Source organism: Falco naumanni, chromosome 3 (assembly GCF_017639655.2).
Source record: "Falco naumanni isolate bFalNau1 chromosome 3, bFalNau1.pat, whole genome shotgun sequence".
NCBI classification, from domain to species: domain Eukaryota; kingdom Metazoa; phylum Chordata; class Aves; order Falconiformes; family Falconidae; genus Falco; species Falco naumanni.
The window spans coordinates 9,332,706-9,353,492 of NC_054056.1; the positions used below are offsets into that span (position 1 = coordinate 9,332,706).

Here is a 20,787-nt window from a genome sequence, read left to right on the forward strand (position 1 = left end):
ACCTGCAAGTCCTTGCCTTTGTCTTCCAGCGGATTTTCTAAATCCCATTGGGAAGAAAGGGCTGAACGTCGGAGCAATGAAGGTGGAGCCAGGGCTCCCGACGCCTCCCTGGGAACACGGCCTTGCGGCAGAAACGGAGCAGGGGGTCAGGGCTCCTGACTTAAGACTCCTTGCTCTGGAAGGGAATTTGGTTCTAGTGATTTAAGCTGGGGGTTAAAAGCCAGGAATGCTGGCTTCCAGCCTGGTTTCCAATCACGGTGTAACCATCAGTCTCCTCAGCTTTCTGTGCCTTAGTTTCCCCCTGCAGAGGAGGAGGAGGAGAAGAAGGGATGAAGATGACTGCCCACCCAGCGGGATGAACGCAGCCATGTTTACTCTGTGCTTTGAGATCTCTGTATCAGCACTCTGTCACTGTGCTGGATTGTTACTGAGTCTTTTCAACCTCTGAGCATCCTACTGACCCCTTAGATGGCCATGGGAGATGATCCTGTGTCCTCCCCTGGACCACCCCACTGGTAACGTGAGGCTCCGGCATGGGGTGAATTTCCCCTAGATGAGTAATGGCTTTTCTAATGCACGGGCAGGCTGTCAGCTTCCCTACTCCCAGTGTTTTATGGGTTTAACTGAACGGCTCTGAACTCCCTAGTAAGAAATAAAGTTATCCCTCAGCGTCCCTTCTAAACATTTCACTCAGTGCAAACGGTGTTTAAGAAAAATGAGGACATATTTCTTCTTAAGGATGCAGTATCCCCCTTCAGAGGCCTAATTTATGCCATATATCACTGGCCAGGGAGAGAAAGGCAGCACAGACCTCACACTAGGAGTGAGCTGGCCCTAGCACAGCCCAGGCACAGCCTCTTCTGCTGCAATGGTGCAATGGGCTGCAACTCAAAGTCCTCCAGAGTCCGCAGAGTCCCCGCTGGAGAGCCGAGCCCGGCTGGCAGGCAGCAGAGCAGGACGGACACCTGCTAATACTCAGCACTGCGCTGCCGCCTCGGCTGCTGCATTGACCCTCTCCCACTGCAGAGACCTGCTCACCTGCACCACCCCAGCCTGCGTGGAACCCGTCTTCAACCCGACCCCAGCTCAGCCCCACTCGGGGCCCTTGTCCCCTGCATGGCTGAACCGTGACAGCCTCCGCACTGGCCCCACTCCCTTGCACCGCACCACTCTCCTCTGTGACACTGCCTTCTCACCTGCTGCTGACCTGCTCTGCTGCCGCTCGACCAGCTCTTCACAAGCATTTGGCACAGCTGGTGGGGAAAGTGGTTCAACTGCGAGCAAGGACAGGACTAATCCTTCTTCACAGCTCTTTAGTAACGCACGTCTGAACCTTTTCCTGAGCAGATCTCAAAAATGATCCTAAACGTGCTTTGATCTTGTCTACCCCCAGCCTCCTTACTCTGAGAGCCACTACAGCTCTGCTGCTCACCCCTGAATGCCGAGACAAAGCTCCATTCCTCTGCCCTTCCCTTTGCCACGCTCTGCACTCATGTACCCTGAACCTTCAAAAGACAAGAAACAAGCCCCTTTTTCTGCACACAAGTAACACAGGGAACTTCCAGAATTAACGAAAGGAGCAGAGTGGAAAGAAGAGGGGGAAAAGGGAGTAACAGGAGTCAAAACTCTGGTTCTGCTCCCTGCTCTGTTACTGACCTGCTCCTTCTCTTTGGGCAAACAGCATCAGGCAGGCTGCCCTTCTGTCCTTTACCTGCTGGGTCTCTTCAGATGGTCAGCCATCTGGGCAAAGATTTCTTGCCTAGCTTAGCAGGCCCAGTATCTCGCTTGCAATGTTAGGTGCTACTGCAGTTCAACAGCAGAGGAAAAGCACTGATTCAGGGTAGTCTGAAGCTCAGAAGTCCCTTGAGTCATGCAGCCAACTTTCTAGTTCATCTGCCAATGCAGGATCTTTGATAAGACATTTCAACAGTTTCCTCTTCTTGGTCCCACAAAAACCTGCTCTCAGAGCAGGGTCTCGCTGCTCCCCAGGCTGAGAGGGGCTGCTCCCTCAGAGCCTTCTGTCTTCAGAGTCTTTCTTTCAGATAACATAAAGCCAAGAGGATCAGCTTTTCTGATCCAGTTTCTCCTTCTTGCCTTATTTATTTATTTATTATTAATTTTTCAGTCCAGTTAAAAGGTTTACTATCCAGATGAGCCTAAGTGGCCTCACTCAGCCTAAGTAACTCTATAAATCAACCAGAACTGCTAACATCTACATCACAATCCTGCCATCAATCTCCCCACAGGTTGTGAAGAAAACCAAGAGGAAAGACGCAAAAGGGAGGGTGAAGAGTAATAGCTTATCACCATCAGGTCCCTGCAGGCTAGCTGTGGCCCTTGGAAAACTCCCTATGAAGCCAGACACGTTGTCAGGGCAACTAAATGCAAACACGGTGCCAAACTTCACCTCTCTGTAGATGCACTGGGTGCTGTGCCAGGAGGACATGGTGGATGCAGAGAGAGGGAGGGAAGGGCTGGTGGAGAGCAAAAAGGTCTGGGAAAGCCTCTGGAGCAGGGCCCAGCCAGCTCCCCAGGAATGAGGCAGAGGCCAAGGTGTGAGCCTCTCCAAAACGCTGCCCAGACCCCACTGATGGGGCAGGGGGTGCGGTGAGACATCGAGGTGGCAGAGAGGGAACCAGACTTAGCTGTGAGTACCTGATGCTGGGGGAATAAAAAGGACCTGGGAGAGACAACTGGTCTCTTAAAGGACGCAGATGAGGAAGGGAATTGCTCAAAGTTTCATCAGTCCCTCTTGGTGACTGTCTTTAATGAGTTACTTCACAGAGAATCCAAACACAATGTGACCCGAGTCAGTGGAGAGCAGCTCCGGCTTCAGGCTGGCCTCAAGAGTCATCCCTAATCAAGGGCAGGGGTTAAGTGAGCCACCTCCTACAAAGGGTCCCTCCAAACCCTGTTGGTAGTTGGTAGGCAGTTTAAGAGCAATTTGCAATCCCTTTCAGCACTATTAAGCTCAGACCCAACAAAGAATGCAGACCCCTAATTAATTGCAGTGGGAAGTCAGGAGCTAAATGGGAGTTGGGAGCCTGAATGCTTGATGCATCACTAAGAAACACAGTGCCAGAAAAAGTTCATTATTGTGGTCTTTCAAGGTCCTGCAAAGTAAATCAGTGTGTTAGCCCGCAAATGTAAGTGAGACCTCAGCAAGAGCTGTATGACAGAGAGCAAACCAGAGCATCTTAGATGTCCAGCTTGTGTTAATGTCCTCCCCACAGCCCCGCTGCCTGAGCTGTATGTGCGCAGGCGAAAGTGCTCTGGGCTCGGTATGCAAAGGGGGCACTCAGGTCCCTTAGAGGTTTCTGTAATCCCCAAGTGGGGCCGGGAGTCTTTTGTGAACCCACAAAGCAGGCACCCATCAGATGCAGCACCGGGAGTTCGGGGCTCTCTAATCCCCGGAGATGCCTGTCACCTGCCCTTACTGTGCAGTGTGGTTAGGAGAAATGCTTGTCCGTCCTGTTTGTGTGGCAAAGGCTCAGTCTGGCCAGAGGAGAGCTGAGCTCTGGCATGAAAGCAGCGGGTCATCCCCGAGCCTGTTAACTCAGCAGTCCTGTCAGAGCTGGGAGAGGAACCCCACTGGTCGGGCTGTGCGGGCACTCACCCCACGCTACCCAGTGCTCACACCAACACTAATTCTCCATCTTGCCTTTTGCTGCTCTTTCTTCTGGTCATTAGAGCTCATCTTCTTATCTCTCCTGTCCTTGTGAGCCCATCCATGCGCTAGTGCTATCACTAATTACAAACACCCATCAGTGGGAACACACACGTGTATAGAAACGTGGCCATGCAGGTGCACTATCACATGCAGGGGCACGCATGACCCAGCACACAAACACACACAACTGCATGCCCGTGCGTGTGCTCATGAAACAGTATGCACACAGAACACATGCTAATGCACGCAAACGTCGATGTACCTGTGACCGTACAAGTGTTACACCCGCACTCTGCAATACAGACAGATATACAGCATATGCACCTCCCCAGAGGCGCACACCCGCATGCACCGAGCTCTGCTCAGCCCTGCACACGCGGAGAGCACCCACATACATACAGCCCACTAGCAGCCACACATGCAGACGCACACAGGCAGCCACCCGTGTGAGCGCAGAGCACCCTGCATGCACACACACACACACACACACTCTCATGCACGCTTTCAGCACAAGCCCACATGCCTAGTTTATTCTGCAGCTTGGAGTGAGAAGACAGTGGGCTCCCAGCCGGACCCTGCAGACAGACTTGGCAGCAGGGACAGCCACACTCCCCATCCCACCACAGAGCCCCTCTTTACCCCCAGCCCGTCTGCACCTCACACCTTAAGGCAAAAAGAGCATCGGTGAGTGTCTCATTGGAGCTGGCGTCCCAGCGGAGTGTGTGTGCCGGGCAGGGGATCTCTCCCTCTCCCTCTCTCTCTCTCTCGCTTCCACTCGCATCTTTTCATGAACTCTATTTCTCTTTCCTTTCTGAAAACAACTGAGCTGTAAATACTGTTTAACCTTCTTCCCCCCTTCCCCCCTCCCCTCCGCACTATAAAAACACAAATATGCCATAACTCAGCTGGCTCAGCCGCCGCGCCTCCAACATGCCCTGCTCCAGGCCTCTCAGGAAGGTCATAACAAACGACTTTCCGATTCAGTGCTCCTGAAATAATTTTGTGTATTAAAACCTGAATCTGCACTTTCTGGACCGAAAGCCTCTCTTAATTATGGCAAGCGTCCTTGGGATGGACAGTGATCCTTCACTACAGCACCGCTAACCAACCGGAGAGGCAGCCGGCTCCGGCTCCCCACCACCACCTCCTCCCGCTGCCCCCTCCCACCACCACCCAACCCACGGCCCCCCTTGCTCCCTCGCCCCCCCGCCTTCCCTTTGCCCAATCTGTTTTCAAAGTGTGTCTGTCCTTTATTAAATTGTTTTCTTTTCCACATTATCAGTTGCCATGGAGACCTCATCTCTCGGATTATTTGAATTTCATTATATCTATTGATTTGGGAGCATTTCATCTTTTTTATTGTTTTTCTGTCAATTTTCAAAACGAATAACCATCTAATTTGCGTCAGTGCTGATTATGTTTGTCCCTCAATAGAGGTCGGCAGCTGCGTCGGGGAAACAAATCAATGGGAAACCATCATAAACCTCCCCAGTACAATCTCCAGGATATGTGGGTGACATTCCACGCCTGCGAGAAACACTCATCATATCCAAACTTCTTTCTTTCTTTTCTTTTCTTTTCTCCCCTCTTTTTTTTTTTTTTATTTCCCCTTCGCAGCCAGCTCCGCTGGCCAGTGGCGGGTCACATTTAAAATCATATTTATTTTACACACATACGTGTGTAATTTTGGATGCATCACATTTTCAGACAGGGAGGGGACAAGGGTGAGAACAGGGGGAAGGAATTTTTTTGTAGGAAAGAAGGGAAGAAAAGGATGACAAGGGAAAGAAAAAGAGGAAAAGTGGATCGGGACTGCAAATTGCTTACTATGTTTTTTTTTTAAATAATTTATGCAATTTTAAGCATTTATGTATAAATTTTTTAATAAGCCACCCTGGAGCAAAATAGCCATTAACATCCCGACGTCCTTCTGTCCAATGGGCTCGTGTGCAGGATCAATTTCCGAGAGTACTTTCCTTTTTTTTATGACATGATAAAATGCTTTTAAAGCAACTTACACAAATATGGAAATTTTTTTCCCCTCCTCTTTTTTTTTTTTTTTTTTTTTTTATAACAGCCTCCACTTATTCACCAGGGAGAGCGAGCAAGCGAGCGAGCGTGTGTGTGTGCTGGGGAGGGCAGTTGGCAGAAGGATAGACCCAGCCCTAACTGGAACGGACCTGCCTGTCCTTCTAACAAGGGCATAAACTTTCATTAGCGATGCACACAGTCAAAGGCAATTTAGGGAAACGCGCTGTACAGAAAAGGAAAACCTCAGCGTTTTTTATACAGTGGCTCCTTGGCTCCGTCCAGGGGGCTCTATCCTTGAGCTCAGCTTGCGCTCTCCAACCAAAGTGACCCCACCGGCCACGGGGGAGGCAGGAGCAGGGGCCGGGGGGGGGCAGAGCCTGGGGCTGCTCTTGGGGACGCTGGCGCCCAGCAGTGCCAGCCTCAGCCCCTTGCCTTGCCCCGCCAGCAGCCTGCATGCCCTGCAGCTGGTCTAGAGCAGCCAGTCAATATTAATGTCTTGCTGGAACCCACCGGTCCTACAAGACGCCCAGAGGTATCTGTTGCTCTGCCCTCCATGGAGCTTTGCCCCTCCGATGGGCTAGTCCCCCCCAGAGGTCGCCATGTGGGGCTTCCACACTGACAAGTGCTTGCAGCCGCTCGATGCCCCTTTGGGGCATTAGTTACAAGCTGGCTCTGCCCAGACCAGACAGATGTGTCGCTGCTGCTCCTGTTTCCACAGGGTATATAGGCTAGTTATTTTTGCAGCTGGGACATGTTCAACCTCATAGAGGAACCTGAAAAATGCCATTCCTAAAGGGACGGCTCCTGCCACTGGCCCCATGAGTAGGCACAGCTCTGCACAGGAGGGACGTGACCACACGGTTGGTGTGAGAGCAGGTCAACACGAGGGGCTCGGCAGGGTCTGAAAGTCATGACCACATCTTGGAAATGAAATAAAACTATTTCTCCAGCTAGCAGTTCCCTTAGCCCTCTGTCTTTGAGGTTGAAGCTTATGCACCCTGAGCCAGATATACATTATACATGCCCAAGTGTGGGAAGTCCCTGTGCATGTTCCTATTATGTGCTTCAACATGAAGCCCTGACGCTGGTTTTTCTACAAGAGCACGTTCCTTTACCTTTTTGTATGACACACTTCCAGAGATAACACAGACCTGTGAATTTAATCTTACTGACAGCAGGCTTGCATGTTAGTGGTACCTTACACAGACGTCGCACGCTCCCGACTGCGCGCAGCCCCGGTGCGGGCTCACCCCCGCCACACAGGGCTGGGCACACACCTGCCCCATCTGCAACCTCTGTGGGTGTTTGAACTAAAGCAGAGGTAAGAAAAAAAAATATTCAAGGGGCAGCCAGTGCTCAGCTGGAAAAACACAAAGTGCCGAGAACAGCAAACCCAATCAATAACAATCACAACCCCAGCAGCGGGCGAGGAAAGCGTGAACCGTTTTGGCCTGCTCCCTGCACGCTCACCCACTTGGGAAAACAGTCCCCCGGAGGCCCATGATTTCATCCTCTCCCGCTCCACCCTACATTCGCCCTCACCAAAAAGCTTTAGGGGGGTGCAAGTCCCCCAGGCTCCTGTTTTGATCAGAAACTCTGCAGAGAGGACAGAGGGTCTCTGCACAGAGGAACAGGAGTCCTGGCAGTGCGCTGGTGCCCGAGGAAGGTTCTCGATGCTATGAAAGGCTCCTCTTCCAGCAGTGCTCCTTACACCACACATCCTCCTAACCTCCCCTCCAAAGTTTTGCCCTTTGTGTCCCCCTTCCCCTCCCAGCTGCCCTAGTGTGCTCTTACTCTCCCCTTTTCTTCCCCCAAGTTCCCAACACCATCCCAGCTTCCTCCTCCTCAACATCTCCTGCCAAGCCTCTGCTCCAGCCCGTACCCCCAGACTCCCCTCACACCTCTCCTCCCTCAGTCCCTCGGGCCCACCACCCATGCCAAGCAGTGAAAGCTGGGCTGCCTGGGGACCAGCACCCCAGGGACCAGCCTGGGGACAGGGAAACACGAAACCTGCGCAGGGATAAGGTGAGAGCACTCCCTTCTCCCGGCCTTGTGTCACTCCACATTCAAACTGTACAGATTTTGGGGATTTTGCTGTAGCAGCAGAGAGGTCAGCAGGAGTTGAAGGTTTTCAGATCATATATATCACTCTATATGGTCTTGTCTATAGTGAGTGCTAAATATAGACAAGGCAAGCCAAACCTGGAGGTGACTTCAGTGCTGTGATGCAGGGACATCAGCCGCTGCACGGGCATCCTCCGCTACCTCAGAGCAATACAGATGTCAACAGTCACAATCTAAAATCGAGGACGTCTGCAAACCCTCTGCCCTCCCACTGCTGAGAGTATGAGCCAGGTTCTCTTTCCCCCTTTCCCTCACTCAGCATCCACGATGGTTCCTCCTGAGTGGTGACCAGTCAAAATCAGGCAACATTTTCTAGCTTCAAGGTCCATTTTTCCATGGGATGTTAGACCCTCTTACCTATGGCATGCCAGCATCTGTTTCAGCATAGCTACTTAAAAACTTAACAGTGGAAGAAGCTCTGAATAGAAGGGGAAAGTCTCTTGTGTGGGTCAGAATAATTAGACTGAGCTCAAATTGGCTTTAGGCATCTGCTGCTGCCTCTGAGCAAAATCAAGCCATGCTGCTTCCATCAGCATCTCTTTGCTGTTAGCCTTACCCCGCAGAACAGAGGGGACGACATATTGCCTTGTATAGGGCATCTCTGGGAACAAGACTTGCTTCAACAGAAGCCATAAAGCCTCCTTATCCAGCTATCATTAAAGCCAAGAGAAAAGAGGCCAGACAGAGAGATTGAGATGAGCCATTTCCCCAACAAACTTGCTTCCCTTTTTCATTCGCTCTGTTCTTTTTTTTCCCCCTTTAACTGTCATTAAAATAACAAGTTTCTGTTACAGTCTAAACATTCCCACATTGTATAAAGGGTTATGTTACACTAGAGTCACTGCCGGGCCCAGTGTTTGCACAGAAACCTCACTGCAGGTCCCCCCTCCTGACGAAGTGACTTATTAAAGTTTAAACAGTAATTAACAGAACAATAAAAATAAAGGGATGTTTGGGGAGTCGTAGTGCACACAGGGTTTTTGGCAGTGCCAGCACTTTTCAGTGCCCTGCGCTGGCAGAAAAAACGGCTGCAAAACCAGTGGGAGAGAGCAAGCGCTCGAAGCCAGGAAGGGGCCGCGGCGAGGCCGAGGTGCGATCCCAGCCCACACGAGGGTTGCAGAGAGCAGCAGGCTGCAGGACACGAGGGAAGGGTATGGGAGGACTGGAGGAAGGATGCTGAAAGGTCACTTGGCAGGAGGCTGAGTCAGATCCAGCGCTCACTACCAGCCCTGCGCTCAGTCTGCGCGAGTATGTACCAGCAGCACTGAAAGCCTCCACTGCCTGTTCTCCAGTTCTGCTGAGATGGCTTGGACAAGCCCCCAAGATCTGAGTTTGGGGGATTGCGTCTCTGAAACCAGACCTGGGCTTTAGGGAAGTAGCTCCTTTACAAAGGAGTGACAGGGAGGAAACGGCGACCACAGAGCAACCCCCTGAGAAAACCTTGCAACAGGGACAGCTTCTACAAGAGACCTCAAGAGCAGCCCCCTTGCTTGGGAGCGTCAAAACCAGACAGAAGAAAACATCTTGTAGGCACTGGTCCTGCCCTGGCCCTGTGCAGGTGTGGGGAGCTCTGAGCTGCAGATCCAACATGTTAGTATGTTAGTAACTCTGGGGTCATCCTGCCCTGAAACGCAGTCAGCCAGGAGCACGGGGCCAAACACTAAAGCCTAACTCGCTGTGCAGGACCACAACCCTGTCCCCCCACCAGAGCAGAACCTTTCCAGTCTATGTGAAACTGGCTAATCAGGGCTCCCTTTTTAGGAGCAAAACTGCTTTTTCTCTGTTTTGTGCCCACCCCAGTTGCCTGCCTTGCCCAGGATGAGCTCTAGAGCATGTGGGTAGAGTTTAAGCTTAGGTTGTCAGCCCTCCCTGTTACCCAACATGCAGCGATGCAGAAAGATCTCACTTCAAGATATTTTTGGTGCCTATTGTAACAATTCTCAAATGTTTGCCTCAGTAGCTCACAGTGCTAGTTGGCTCTAGCCCTGATGTGTGACTCAGTACACATAGCATTGTGCAGTCCCATGTTTGCTAAATCTCTTCCAGTACAACTGCTCAGTTTGCAAATAAAAAGACAGCTCCGTAAGGGTGTATCTCCTGTGCAGCGTGAACTCCAGGAGCGCTGCCTTGAGCCCTCTCCCACACAGCCTCTGGGCTGGCCAGCCCAGCTGGGGAGCAGTGTGGCTCTCACCGGGGCTGGGGAGCAGCCCCACTGCTGCAAGGATGCATGAGGAGACCCTCCAGCACCAAAGACACGTTTCAAGCTCCTCAAAGTCAACAGTTCTCACTCTGCCTCCAGCAGCTCAGTGGTATCCAGCTCAGCACTATCACTTACTGACAAATATCCACCAACATGCAAAAAGACACAAATATTGACAAGGGATTGGGACTACTTTGCTGCTCCTGCACTGCCCTCCCACCACAAACACCGTCGGGTCCCTGTGGGGACGCACAGGCATGCTTGCTGAGCAACCCATTTCTCAGCCTTTGCTCTCTCTTCCACCAGGGCTGGGAGAAGAAGTCATCTCCAGCCACCATGGACCAGGGGATTTGTGGGCACTGAAACCGCAGAGCAGTGGTGGGTTGAGGGTCCCTGCTGACACTGCAGCTGCTAGCAGCTTGTGCCCAGGATGGGCAATCACTGCCTTTGAGTTGTTAACCCTCAGCATCATGCAGAACTTCTCCCTCCCAAAGACAACTGTGATGGATCCACTGGCTTTCCTGAGCGCAGACTGGCCCTACAGGAACATTTTCAAGTCCTCTGTAGTCTGAAGTAAATAGCAAGGATGGTCATGATTTACTCCATGGTCTGGGAAAGGAGAAAGCTCAACTCCCAAGAACGGAAGGAAAGCACTAAAAATACGACTTCCCAGGCAATTACCAATGGTGATTTTTAATAAGCTGTTTTCTAGGGGAGTGAGGGACACGGCAGAATCTGACGTTATGAATCTGAAGTGTGATATGGTCTAGTGGTGGACTCAGCAGTGCTGGGCTTACGGTTGGACTCTATGATCTTAAATGTCTTCTCCAACCTAAGCGATTCTATGCATTCAGCGTAGGTTTCAAAGGTGCTGGTTTAATAAGCTGTGAGGCGAGCCTGCACTAGCAGCAACAGCCCTGCAAACGAGAGCCAGAGCAAGGGGCTGGCATATCAGGGTTCAGAATTAATGAAACCAAGACCTTGGCAAACCTCAGTGGTTTTACTGCATTCTGGTGTAAATTGATAAACTCGCATGGTGCCCCAGGATGGCATGAGATCGAAAGAAGGGGGAAGGGAGAGGCTGAGTGGGAGACATACTGACACCCTTTTCCCTTACACCTGTGTTTTAACTGGGCCCCAGCAGATGAGCTGCAAGTGTGACACACAGCTTTCCATGCCTCCCCCACTGCCTTATGCCCCACTCCACATCCCACTTCACTGCTGGGGATGTCTTCCCAAAAGCCTGTCCTGAATCCTCATGAGGTCCTTGGGTCCCGCTGCCAGGGAGGCATTTGGGATGACAGATATATCATCAAACACAGTCTTGTTTGGCCAGCAACACTATGCCCTTTTATCCCCAAAACTTCTATTGCAGCAGTTTTGTTTTCTCGGTGGCTTTTCTGCCTCCACAGGAAATTAAGAGTAACCGGCTTGTTCAGACTTGCCCTTGGAGACAGTTTTTACAGAAAGCCCCCGAATCCATCACAAGTCAGGCAGGGCAACCTCTGCCTGAAACCCCCGATCAGCTGAGTCGCTGGCTCTGCCTTTTTCTTCCCTTCACTGCCCCAAGCCAGCTGGATGCACAGAACAGCAGCCAGGATTCAGTGCTGGAGCAAGATGCTGTGTGAGATTCAGCAGCTCCACAGCCTGAAGTGTCTCCCCAGGAAAGGCAGATACAGGTGTCTCTGCCATGTCTCACTCCTGGGGATCCCTTTGCACATTCCCATGGCTTCTCTGAACTGACGGGAACTGAGCTGCCAGTCTGCTTTCTGAAGGACTCTCCTGCCCCACAGACCGAGGATGAGTGGCTCATCTCCAGTCCTGAGCACAAGCAAGCAAAATCAATGTGTCACATATCTCTGACACTCTCAGACCAGCGCTGAGGCTCTCCTCTTCCAGACCTGCTAGGCTTGATCCCTCCCTGACTGCTCTTATGCTAACATCACTCTGCTAAGCTCAGAAGAATTATTTTCCCAGCTGACACCACGTCGGTGACCAGAGGACTGAGCTTATGCCCTCCCACTGCCACTCACGCCAAACTGAGAGAAAAAAGGCACACCACCCAAATCTGAACATTTCATCCCATTCACCCAACCACAGGATGTTTTCTAGCTCCTGGATCTCCAGACCCATCTGCAGTGAGAGCGGCAGTGCTTGAGAGGGGAGGTGTGCTGAACAGGTACAAGCAGGTACAAATAGAACAGAAGGTGCCCCCAGGTTAGCACTCACATGCATTTTCCTCGGCCATGTCTGAGGAGACTTGGAGTCAGAACAGAGCACAGCTTTGCATGGGGGTCTCAAACATTTTCACAATGCAGAATGACTGTCCTGTGCACTTCCTTTTCCAACACCGTCGTTCAGGATGCCTCTACAGCAATGCCAGTAACTGCCTGTAGGGAATGTTATGTTAGAAAATTATCTAATGCACTCTTAATCATTTGGTCTTGCAATCTACAGAAGGAAACAGGAGCAGCCAGCTCCTACCCATCCTATCCAGCATCCTGTCCAGCATGGCCCTTCTTCCAGACACCCCTGACTAGATACCATTATCAGTGGTAGCCTGGTCCACATCCCAGAACTCAAGCTCTCTTTTGGTTAACAGGCCATGAAATTATTTAGACTATTCTTGATATTAAATTCTGTTATGTTTGTAATTAACACAGAAAATCAGCAGTGCCACATCCTGCAACTCCCGTATTTTGCCGAATACAGAGGAGACTGAGCGCTCAGAAGGACTTAAGTCTTCACCTAACTATGCTTCTGGTAGGTTTATGGAAAACCAACACTTCACAGCAGACCTGTCCCACAAGGAAAGGGTTTGATAGTGCCAGAGATTTTAATCCCCACATATTTGAAATACGATATGGGAACCAGCACTCTAAAATCAGGTCTTACCCCCTTTTTTTGGAAAGGACTTTGAAACAAAAGAAAAAAATATGCCAGCACGCTAAGCGTTCAGTGCTATCTTCAATCAGGGAAGCCTAATTATACCCATTATACTGATGAGGAAGCACTGGCACAAAGCTATGCATTCGCATGGCTACAGATACAAAGTGAATCAGTGGCAAAGCTGGAATTAAACCAGGGAATCATGGTGATGAGCTCATCACCCACCTCAGCATAGCCACACACAGCCGGTCATGGACTAGACCATGTCCTACCCATGTCCAGCAGGTTACAGAGCTGGCGAGGTGCCCTCCACACATCTACTTAACAAACTGAAAGTTTCAGTTCCAGTGCTGAGATGGTTCCGGATGCTCTGGGACACCCAGGGGACTGGTCACATAAACTGGCCCACAAACCAGTCACTCAGCTCACTGTATCAGCGACAGACTGGCGGGCTGCAGCCACCCAACAGCCAGAGCACCAGGTCTGAGCCACCAATATACCCCGCAACCACACAGGCCGTGGCAGGGATGAATCATCCGCTCCTCCTCCTGAAGCAGCTTAATCAACTTCCCTGCATGTGGATCCTTGCAGCAAGGTCCAGCCTCATCTGCCTACGTATTAATGATCCCCTAGCATGTAAAGCCCAGAGATTTTCCTTGGCACCAGGGGCCAGCACTTGCCCTGCACTCTCCCTGCCAGGTGCTGGGTGCTTGGGTCTAAGAAAGGCTGCAGAATCCCTTGGGATTGAGAGTCATTACATAAACAATACAATAGGATCACGGGCTGTAATTGTAAAAGCGCCTGAGGTCTTGGCACTGAAGTCTGCCTCAGCGAAGGCCGCTAAATGGGAGACCCAAAAAAAACAAACAAAAGCCCCAACTCTGTCAGCACTTAATGAACAATAATAAATAATAAATAATAACCCTAAGAGCCAACCTAGCAAGACAGATGTGAGGCACCAGGGCAGCTCTGAGGAACACTGGCCCTACAGCAGATGCCTTCACTCCCCAGTTTCCAGTACACTGAGCTCAGGTCTCCAGGTACCTGCAGGATTAGGTCCAGAGGGGGGAACCTGGATCTCTGTCAAGAGCACTCACCCCCCAGTAAGACGTATGAGAGCTGCAGCCTTCATATGTCCCCGGATCAGGACTGTCACCTGCTAAGTGAGCACACGTATACCAAGTCATGCCTAGCTCTTTCTTACTGCAGGATCTCTCTTTAAGTGCTAAAGGCAAAAACAAGCAGATGGTGCTGAGCAAGGGAATCCAGATAGGTGCAAGTCTGAAGAAGACTCTCCCCAGCATCGTTATAGTCTTGACTCAGAGTCCCCCACCTGTTCCATGCAAGCTGAGCTGCCGGCAGGACATCGGGAGACCTGCTTGGCAGGGACATGGGCTAAAACAAAGGGCCTAATTTAAGTATTTTTGTAACTCAGTACTTGTGACAGTGGGTTTAGCAGTTGCCAGCCATCTGGAATAAAGAATTACAGCCACCTCCCCTAATCCTATATTGCCTAAACCCTAAAGCTGGTTATGGTGCAAGGATGAGGCGGCAGGTTGGGAGGAGGCAGGGATGGGAAGGTCGGGGTGGAGAAGGGACCACAGGAAAATTCTCAAACATTTTTATTTTTTTTTCCTGCGAGGTGCTGGGTGGTCCTAGATGTGTCAGAAGTATTTTTGCTAGGAATCAAGAGAAGACAGAATGAAAAAAAGTGGGAAGAAGGGAGACAAGGAGTCCTCCACGACCACACAGTCACATACACCACACACACACACGCTCTCACACACGCACACAGAGGCTTACTGGTCCGCGCAGGGCTGTCAGGTAAATTAGATCTGAAAGCTGACAATTTCTGACCATATTTCCTTGATTATTTCAAACAAATGCACACCAGCCGCTGTAAGGAGATTAAAGTGACATAAACGTCCCGAGTGGGAGGAGGGAGGGCAGAGAATTCAGGTCACCCCCATCCGTCCCCCATTTGACAGCCGCTATATCGCTATCCAATCCAATAAAAAAATCCCCCCCTTTTGCTTTAATTAATTTTACAGCTAGCTTGCTTAATTACTTTCAATCAAAATCCTCCTGCCATCGCAAAATTAGAGATGGTTGAGCTCCATTAGCCTAAATTCTTCATTTCCATATAGAAAGAGGCTCCCTTGGCAAAGCCAAGAGGGCTCCCTCCCGTTCAAGCTGCCATCGGACAGATGCCTGTCCCTCTGTCTGTCCCCAGTTCCTTGGGAGAAGCAGGGGGGAGAAGGATACAGTCCTGTCACCATCCCCCTTCACACAGCATCTCCTTGAGAGCCCCAGACACGGGAGGCCTCTCTGCTCACAGCAAGGACCACCAGAGGCGAGCAGGAGAGCCTGCCCTCGTGGCCTTCCTACGGCCGCGCTGCAACGAGCATTTCCACGGCTGCATGGGGCAGCGGGGACGGCAGCTGGCCTCCCTTCTGCTGCGGCTGCCAGCACCGGGGAACCGGGGACGGGACCTCTCCCACTGGGGCTGGGCCGAGCGCTGCCGCTGTCCTCCCACACAGGCACGCAGGCATCACTAACTCGAGCTGTCTCTGCCGGACACATGGAAAGGATATCGAGGGGGCACAGGGGCAGATCGTTTTACATCTGCCTGCTGTGGGGTTTGGTACCTTCCTTCAGAGCATTTGGCACTAGCCACTGTCAGAAACGTGACACTGTGGACCACAGAGCTGCAACGTTCCTGTAGCTCCTGTAGGCATCGTTAGCACCTCTCTCCAAACACAAATCATGAACTGTCCCATTCTGGGCCGATCTGAGAGCAGTCCCAACCGGTCTCATGTCCATGAAACCTCCTCAGAAGCGCAGGGAGTGGCAGCAATGAAGCCATACAGAACTGGAAAGGAGACAAGAACCTCAAGCAGGTGGAGAGGATGGGTGCGGGAGGAACACCTGGCAGGAGCTGGGCACGCTGGGAGCAGAGGAGGAGAACGAGCTCCTCTCAAAGGGCTGTGGGAACGGGAAAGAATTACCCTGACCGCTCCAGTGGATCACGCATGCTTTCCTCCCATTTTCTCCAATTGCCTATGACCTCCTCCTTTCCCATCTCCCCACACTACCTTGCAGAGCAGTGGTCTTAATGGGATTTTACATACGCTCAGCACTCCATGTAGGTTCTGAGCCCTGGGAACTGCCTCAGTCATTTAACCTGCCCAGTGGAACTCAGCCCTTCTCCCTCCTCCCGCTGCTGCCACACGCACACCGAACCCAGAGCTGCAGGAGGTCCCACCAGCACCCCCGTCTCCGCACCTTCCCGCCCTTCAGAAAGCTCAAGGGGATTCATAAGCCCAAGAGCCCAACTACCCCCCGACTCCAAGGAGGACAGGTCAAACCCTTGCTTCTTCAGAACAAAACGAAGAGAAGACAAACACAGACCTATTTTGTTTATAAGCTTAAAACTGAATCCAGTGGCGCATCTACCTGGGGATTTTAGATTAAATGGTTTAAGAAACTCAAATAGGCTTTTTAATCCGGTCAAATAAAAAGAGCCCCAAAGAAGCAAAGAATTTACCCTGCCAAGCCTCATGCCTGTGAAGACAGCCAGGCAGGAACAGCTTTCTTACTCTCCGCAACTCCTCCTCACCCTGGCATGGGACATAACATATTTGCCAAAATCTGGAAGCTTAGGATACACCCTGTTCACGGCTCCTGCAGGCTTCACTTTCCCATGGACGACCCACATCTACCTATATAACACTTTCTTCATCCTTTCCATGTTCTCTTATGCTGTTCATCTGGCCCTTCCCCCCAGTACCTGGCAGGCCGTGCAAGCGCAGTGCCAGCCCCGGTTACATCACCAGCGCCAGCCAAAAGCAATCCAAGAGAAGGCACCAGAACCCCTAATCCCCATCCAACGCACACATTTATGCACCGTCTTTCGTACAAACTACCTCCCTGAATGCTTCACAAGAGATGGGCAAGAAGACGAGGGGCTGGGCAGCAGTGTGCTCGCCAGATGCAGTCGGGGACCAGCAGAGTCTGCCCAGGGAAGCTCCTGCGGAGAGCCGCAGCCAGACGGCCAGCCAAGCACTGATGATAGAGACCAACGCTACGCTGGCTTGGGGAGTCTGATGTACATCTGGAGCTGAATCCTGACAAAGAGCAGGAAGCAAAGGGGCTTTCTTCTCTCCTGGATGACCACTTATCCAGGACTTCCAGCCTCCTACCCCCTCCCAGTATCACATCGCACCAACTTTCCAACAGAAACTGTCCCCTAACCCCCACTGCTGCTGTTCAGCTCCGGAAACGCTCAGAACCAGCCTTCCCCGGCACATGCTCTGCAATAAAATTCCCGACTTGTGTCTCGCCTGCTCCAATGCTCAGAGCAGCTGGGACAATAGAACAGAGAGGCCCTAAATCCACCAGACTCACCCTAAATAGCAATGGCCCATAATTTCGCCTGACATTCAGGAGCTTGTTATTCTTTCCCCTCGTCGCCTGGCTGGAGCTGTTCAGACCCATCAGTGTTATTCTATGCATTAAACGGGAAAAAAAACAACTCAACAACAACCCAGAGAGTTTTCAAGCCTACCCAGCAAGGGCTGAAGGGGCGGCATCCCTAGCTGTGCTGGTGGTGGAGGAACAGGAGGAACCAGTGCCTCAAACCCGGCGCCATCCCCTTCGCCGGGGAACAGCAACTAGCAGGTCCTGCGGAGACCCCCAGCAGAAACACACGCTCATCCTTTTCTCTCCGCAGCAAGGGAGCTGCAATCTCTCCCAGCCCTTCCAGCCTCCTGGTGCCAGGGAAGGCTGCTGCACACTCCTCCCCACCACCCAGGAGTGGGGAGATTTAACCACAACAGTTTGGGGTTTGGGTTTTTGGTTTTTTTCCAGGCCAGCTCCAGCTGATTAAGGACCTGCAACAGGATGTAGGGATTACAGCAAAACCTGGCTCTGGATCAAGTGGGGCACAGAGCCAAACGAGAGAGCGAGGATTGCCCCCAGCCTGGCTGCCAAACCGGCACTCGTCCTGTTGGGAGGCTGCGAGGGCTGGAGCTCTGCTGGAACAAGGCCCCTGCCCTCGCTGGCTCTGCTGGGGAATGGCCCGAAGCCCACGCTGACAAACGTGCCCACATGAAGGGCAGGGTTGCGAGGACGAGGGATCTGTGCCTCACAGGGCTTGCTGGAGAGAGGAAAATCCCTGACGGCCTCAGTCTTCATGCCCTCACTCCAGGCAAAACAGAGGTGTGAGGGGGCAGGTGCATCTCCACCTCCCATCTTGAGCAGCAGGACCAGCCTGAGTTGGAGATGGCCCATGATTCCCCGATCCCTCTGCCAGGGCCCACACCACACGGAGCTTCTAATGGGTATCCTGGAATAACACAGGGCAAAATACTCTGTGCTGAGTTTTTAATCCAGGAAGAAATGATCAGGGAAGGCAATAATCTCAATTGGCACACAGAGCACAGCAGGATCTTGCTTCTGGGGAGGCATCAAGAGCAGAATCAGCTCCAAGGAGACTCTGAGGCTTTTCTTTTTCTTCTGCTAACACTGATGCCTGCCTGGACCAGCAGCAGCCCCCAGCATCTTTCTAAAGTGCCTGTCACTGCAATGTCCAACTGCTGTCATCCCCTGGGGGACCGCCCCCCATGCCTGGGTTTTCCAAGTCCCTCTTGGACCAGAGCAAGAGGGACAGTAGCAGTGAGAGCACTGCTCTGACCTGAAGCTGTTAGCCTCGAGTCCTATTTTAATCAGGTCTGGCAGAGCTGCTGCCTCATTTCCCAGCCTGCCACGATGGAGGGATAATTTGCCAGTGCTTTCTCAGAGAGCTCTGTGGAAGCACTCTGCAGAGCCTGAGTATGCCTCTCCTTCATGGCCAAAACCTGTGAGCTTCACACTGGCACGTCTCCCTCTCCTAGTGACCCCCAGGCTCTGTCTGAGTAAAGGAAGATGCCAGGATTTGGTCCTCTTTTCCAAGTGCTCCCTGGCAAGACCTGGCAGTAAGAGGGGGAGGCTGCTCAGAGCAGCAGGAGGGGGTGGAAATCTGTCTGGCAGCAGCAGCACAGAGACTTCTTAGTGCTGCCCACCAGACTCATCCTAGCAGAGAAACTCTGGAGTCAGCTCCTGCCGGCCTGGGGCTGCCGGGGGAAGGCAGGAGTTGATATTGCAGGCGGAGGCCACTGGGATACCATTGAAAGCTGCTAAATATGACCAGGTTAGCACTTTAGTCTTTAATGGCAGGTCACCATTAATAAACCCAGGGCCCCAGGGTGCAGTACAGAGCCTCCCTTCCCCCCTCCCCGAAATACTCATTTCATTAACTTCACTGTGTGCGGCGCTCAGCACCTGTCAGAGGTTCGGCAGCCAGGAGGGGTGGCAAGGGTTAAGGACATCTTAAGGCAGAGCTAACTGCTCTCCCCTGACAGGACCTGCACAGCACCCCTATCCTCCCCCACTGCTCCCCTCTGCCACTGGCTCCCAGCTCATGCTGGAAGCTCGCCCACAGCTTTTGGGTGCACACAGATGGGGCGCCCTGGGCAGCCCCATGAGTGGGGAAGAAGCACCAACCCAGGCCCACGGCCAAGGGGCTGAGTGCTGGTGAAGGACAGCCAGAAACACGGCCCCTAATCCCAGCTTCAGCACCGACTCCTTCTCTGGCCTCCAGGAATCCACTCCATGTCACCGTGCCTTGCTTTCCCCATCTGCAGAAAGGTGACATCAGCACTGATGGCCACAGCAGGAAAGAAGGGCAGAGGGGAGTTACTTTGGATCCAGACAGGGAAGAAGCCCTTGTCAAATAAAAGGACTGTGCAAACAATGAAGGCCAAATCCTGCTCTTGGGGACACCAGAATGACCCACAGGACTGCCCCTGCATACAAAAGGGTGAACTTGGCCATTGCAAAGGGTAAACGGCAATGAGGGGCCGGTGGAGCCAGCACAGGGGAGTGGACCACTCCTGCACCGTGTGCTGCGTGCTCTCTGTGGCCTCACACACGCTCCTGCAGAGCCCTCCAGTCCCGGTGGCTGCGGCACACAGAGGACAGGGAAGGACAAGGTGAGGAAAGTGGAAGGACGGAGCTTTGCTCCACCTGCTTTCACTATGATGCTGGCCGTTTCCTGGAGGGATGGTGGGAGGGGAGGAGGGACAAATATATGTCCCAGCTGCCAAAAATCCCATACCAAGTCTCTATTGATCTGCCCTACTTGGCAACTCAAACTGCAGCCACTGTCTGTGGCGCTTGATCAATAAGACCTGGGAGGACAGGGAGGGAGAGGCACATTTATGGGAAGGTGGGGCCTTTAGGGGGAAGTATTTTGATTTTTAGAGCAACTGCAGAGTCAAGGAAGAGAAAATACTAGGACTGAAGCTGCAGTTTAGTTTGGACTCATTTCAAATACCTGCTGAGCCCTTTATACTGGGCTCCAGTGATCTCCTGCATATGGAGGCTGCCTCAAGCTTCTGTCCTCACTGTCTGCCCACGAGAGCCTCTTGCCTGCCCTGGATGCTCTCAGCACAGATGTGCCAGCTATAACGATGGGCCAGTAAGCCACCAACACACATCACAGACAGCGCATGCATGGTAATTCTCCAGGAGCTCCATACAGATCCTCTCCAGGGACCTGGGGAGAGGCAGAGACTCCCACAGCCGGATGAGAAGGAATCGCCGTGCAGCTCAAAGAGCCTCTTGGAGATACCTCAGGTCCCCACGTGGCACTTCACGATGGCTTTGGCAGTGTGACTGTCACTGGGGCCACCAGATGGGGAAGGTTCAGACCCTGGTGCTGATAGCCAGGCTGATTCAGCAGAGAAGACAGGCTCTGATGGGCCAGCCCACACAATTTCCATCCTGCTGAGTGGGAAGCATCATGCATTGTTCCCTGGCCTCTCCACGAAGG

The 20,787-nt window shown here is 52.2% G+C and overlaps 1 protein-coding gene across 6 annotated transcripts in view; it reads right to left on the reverse strand.

Annotated features, from left to right (window-relative positions):
* The window catches only part of CASZ1 (castor zinc finger 1), a 207,226-nt gene that overhangs the window by 57,418 nt on the left and 129,021 nt on the right, over window positions 1-20,787 (reverse strand). The window contains exon 2 of one of the 6 annotated variants that reach the window (XM_040585419.1): window positions 12,255-12,415. The exons of the other annotated variants lie outside the window; for them this stretch is intronic. Within the exon in view, the coding sequence (XP_040441353.1) occupies window positions 12,255-12,273 (19 nt within the window). The 5' untranslated portion in view covers window positions 12,274-12,415. The remainder of the gene's footprint in view (window positions 1-12,254; window positions 12,416-20,787) is intronic. 6 annotated transcript variants of the gene reach the window in all.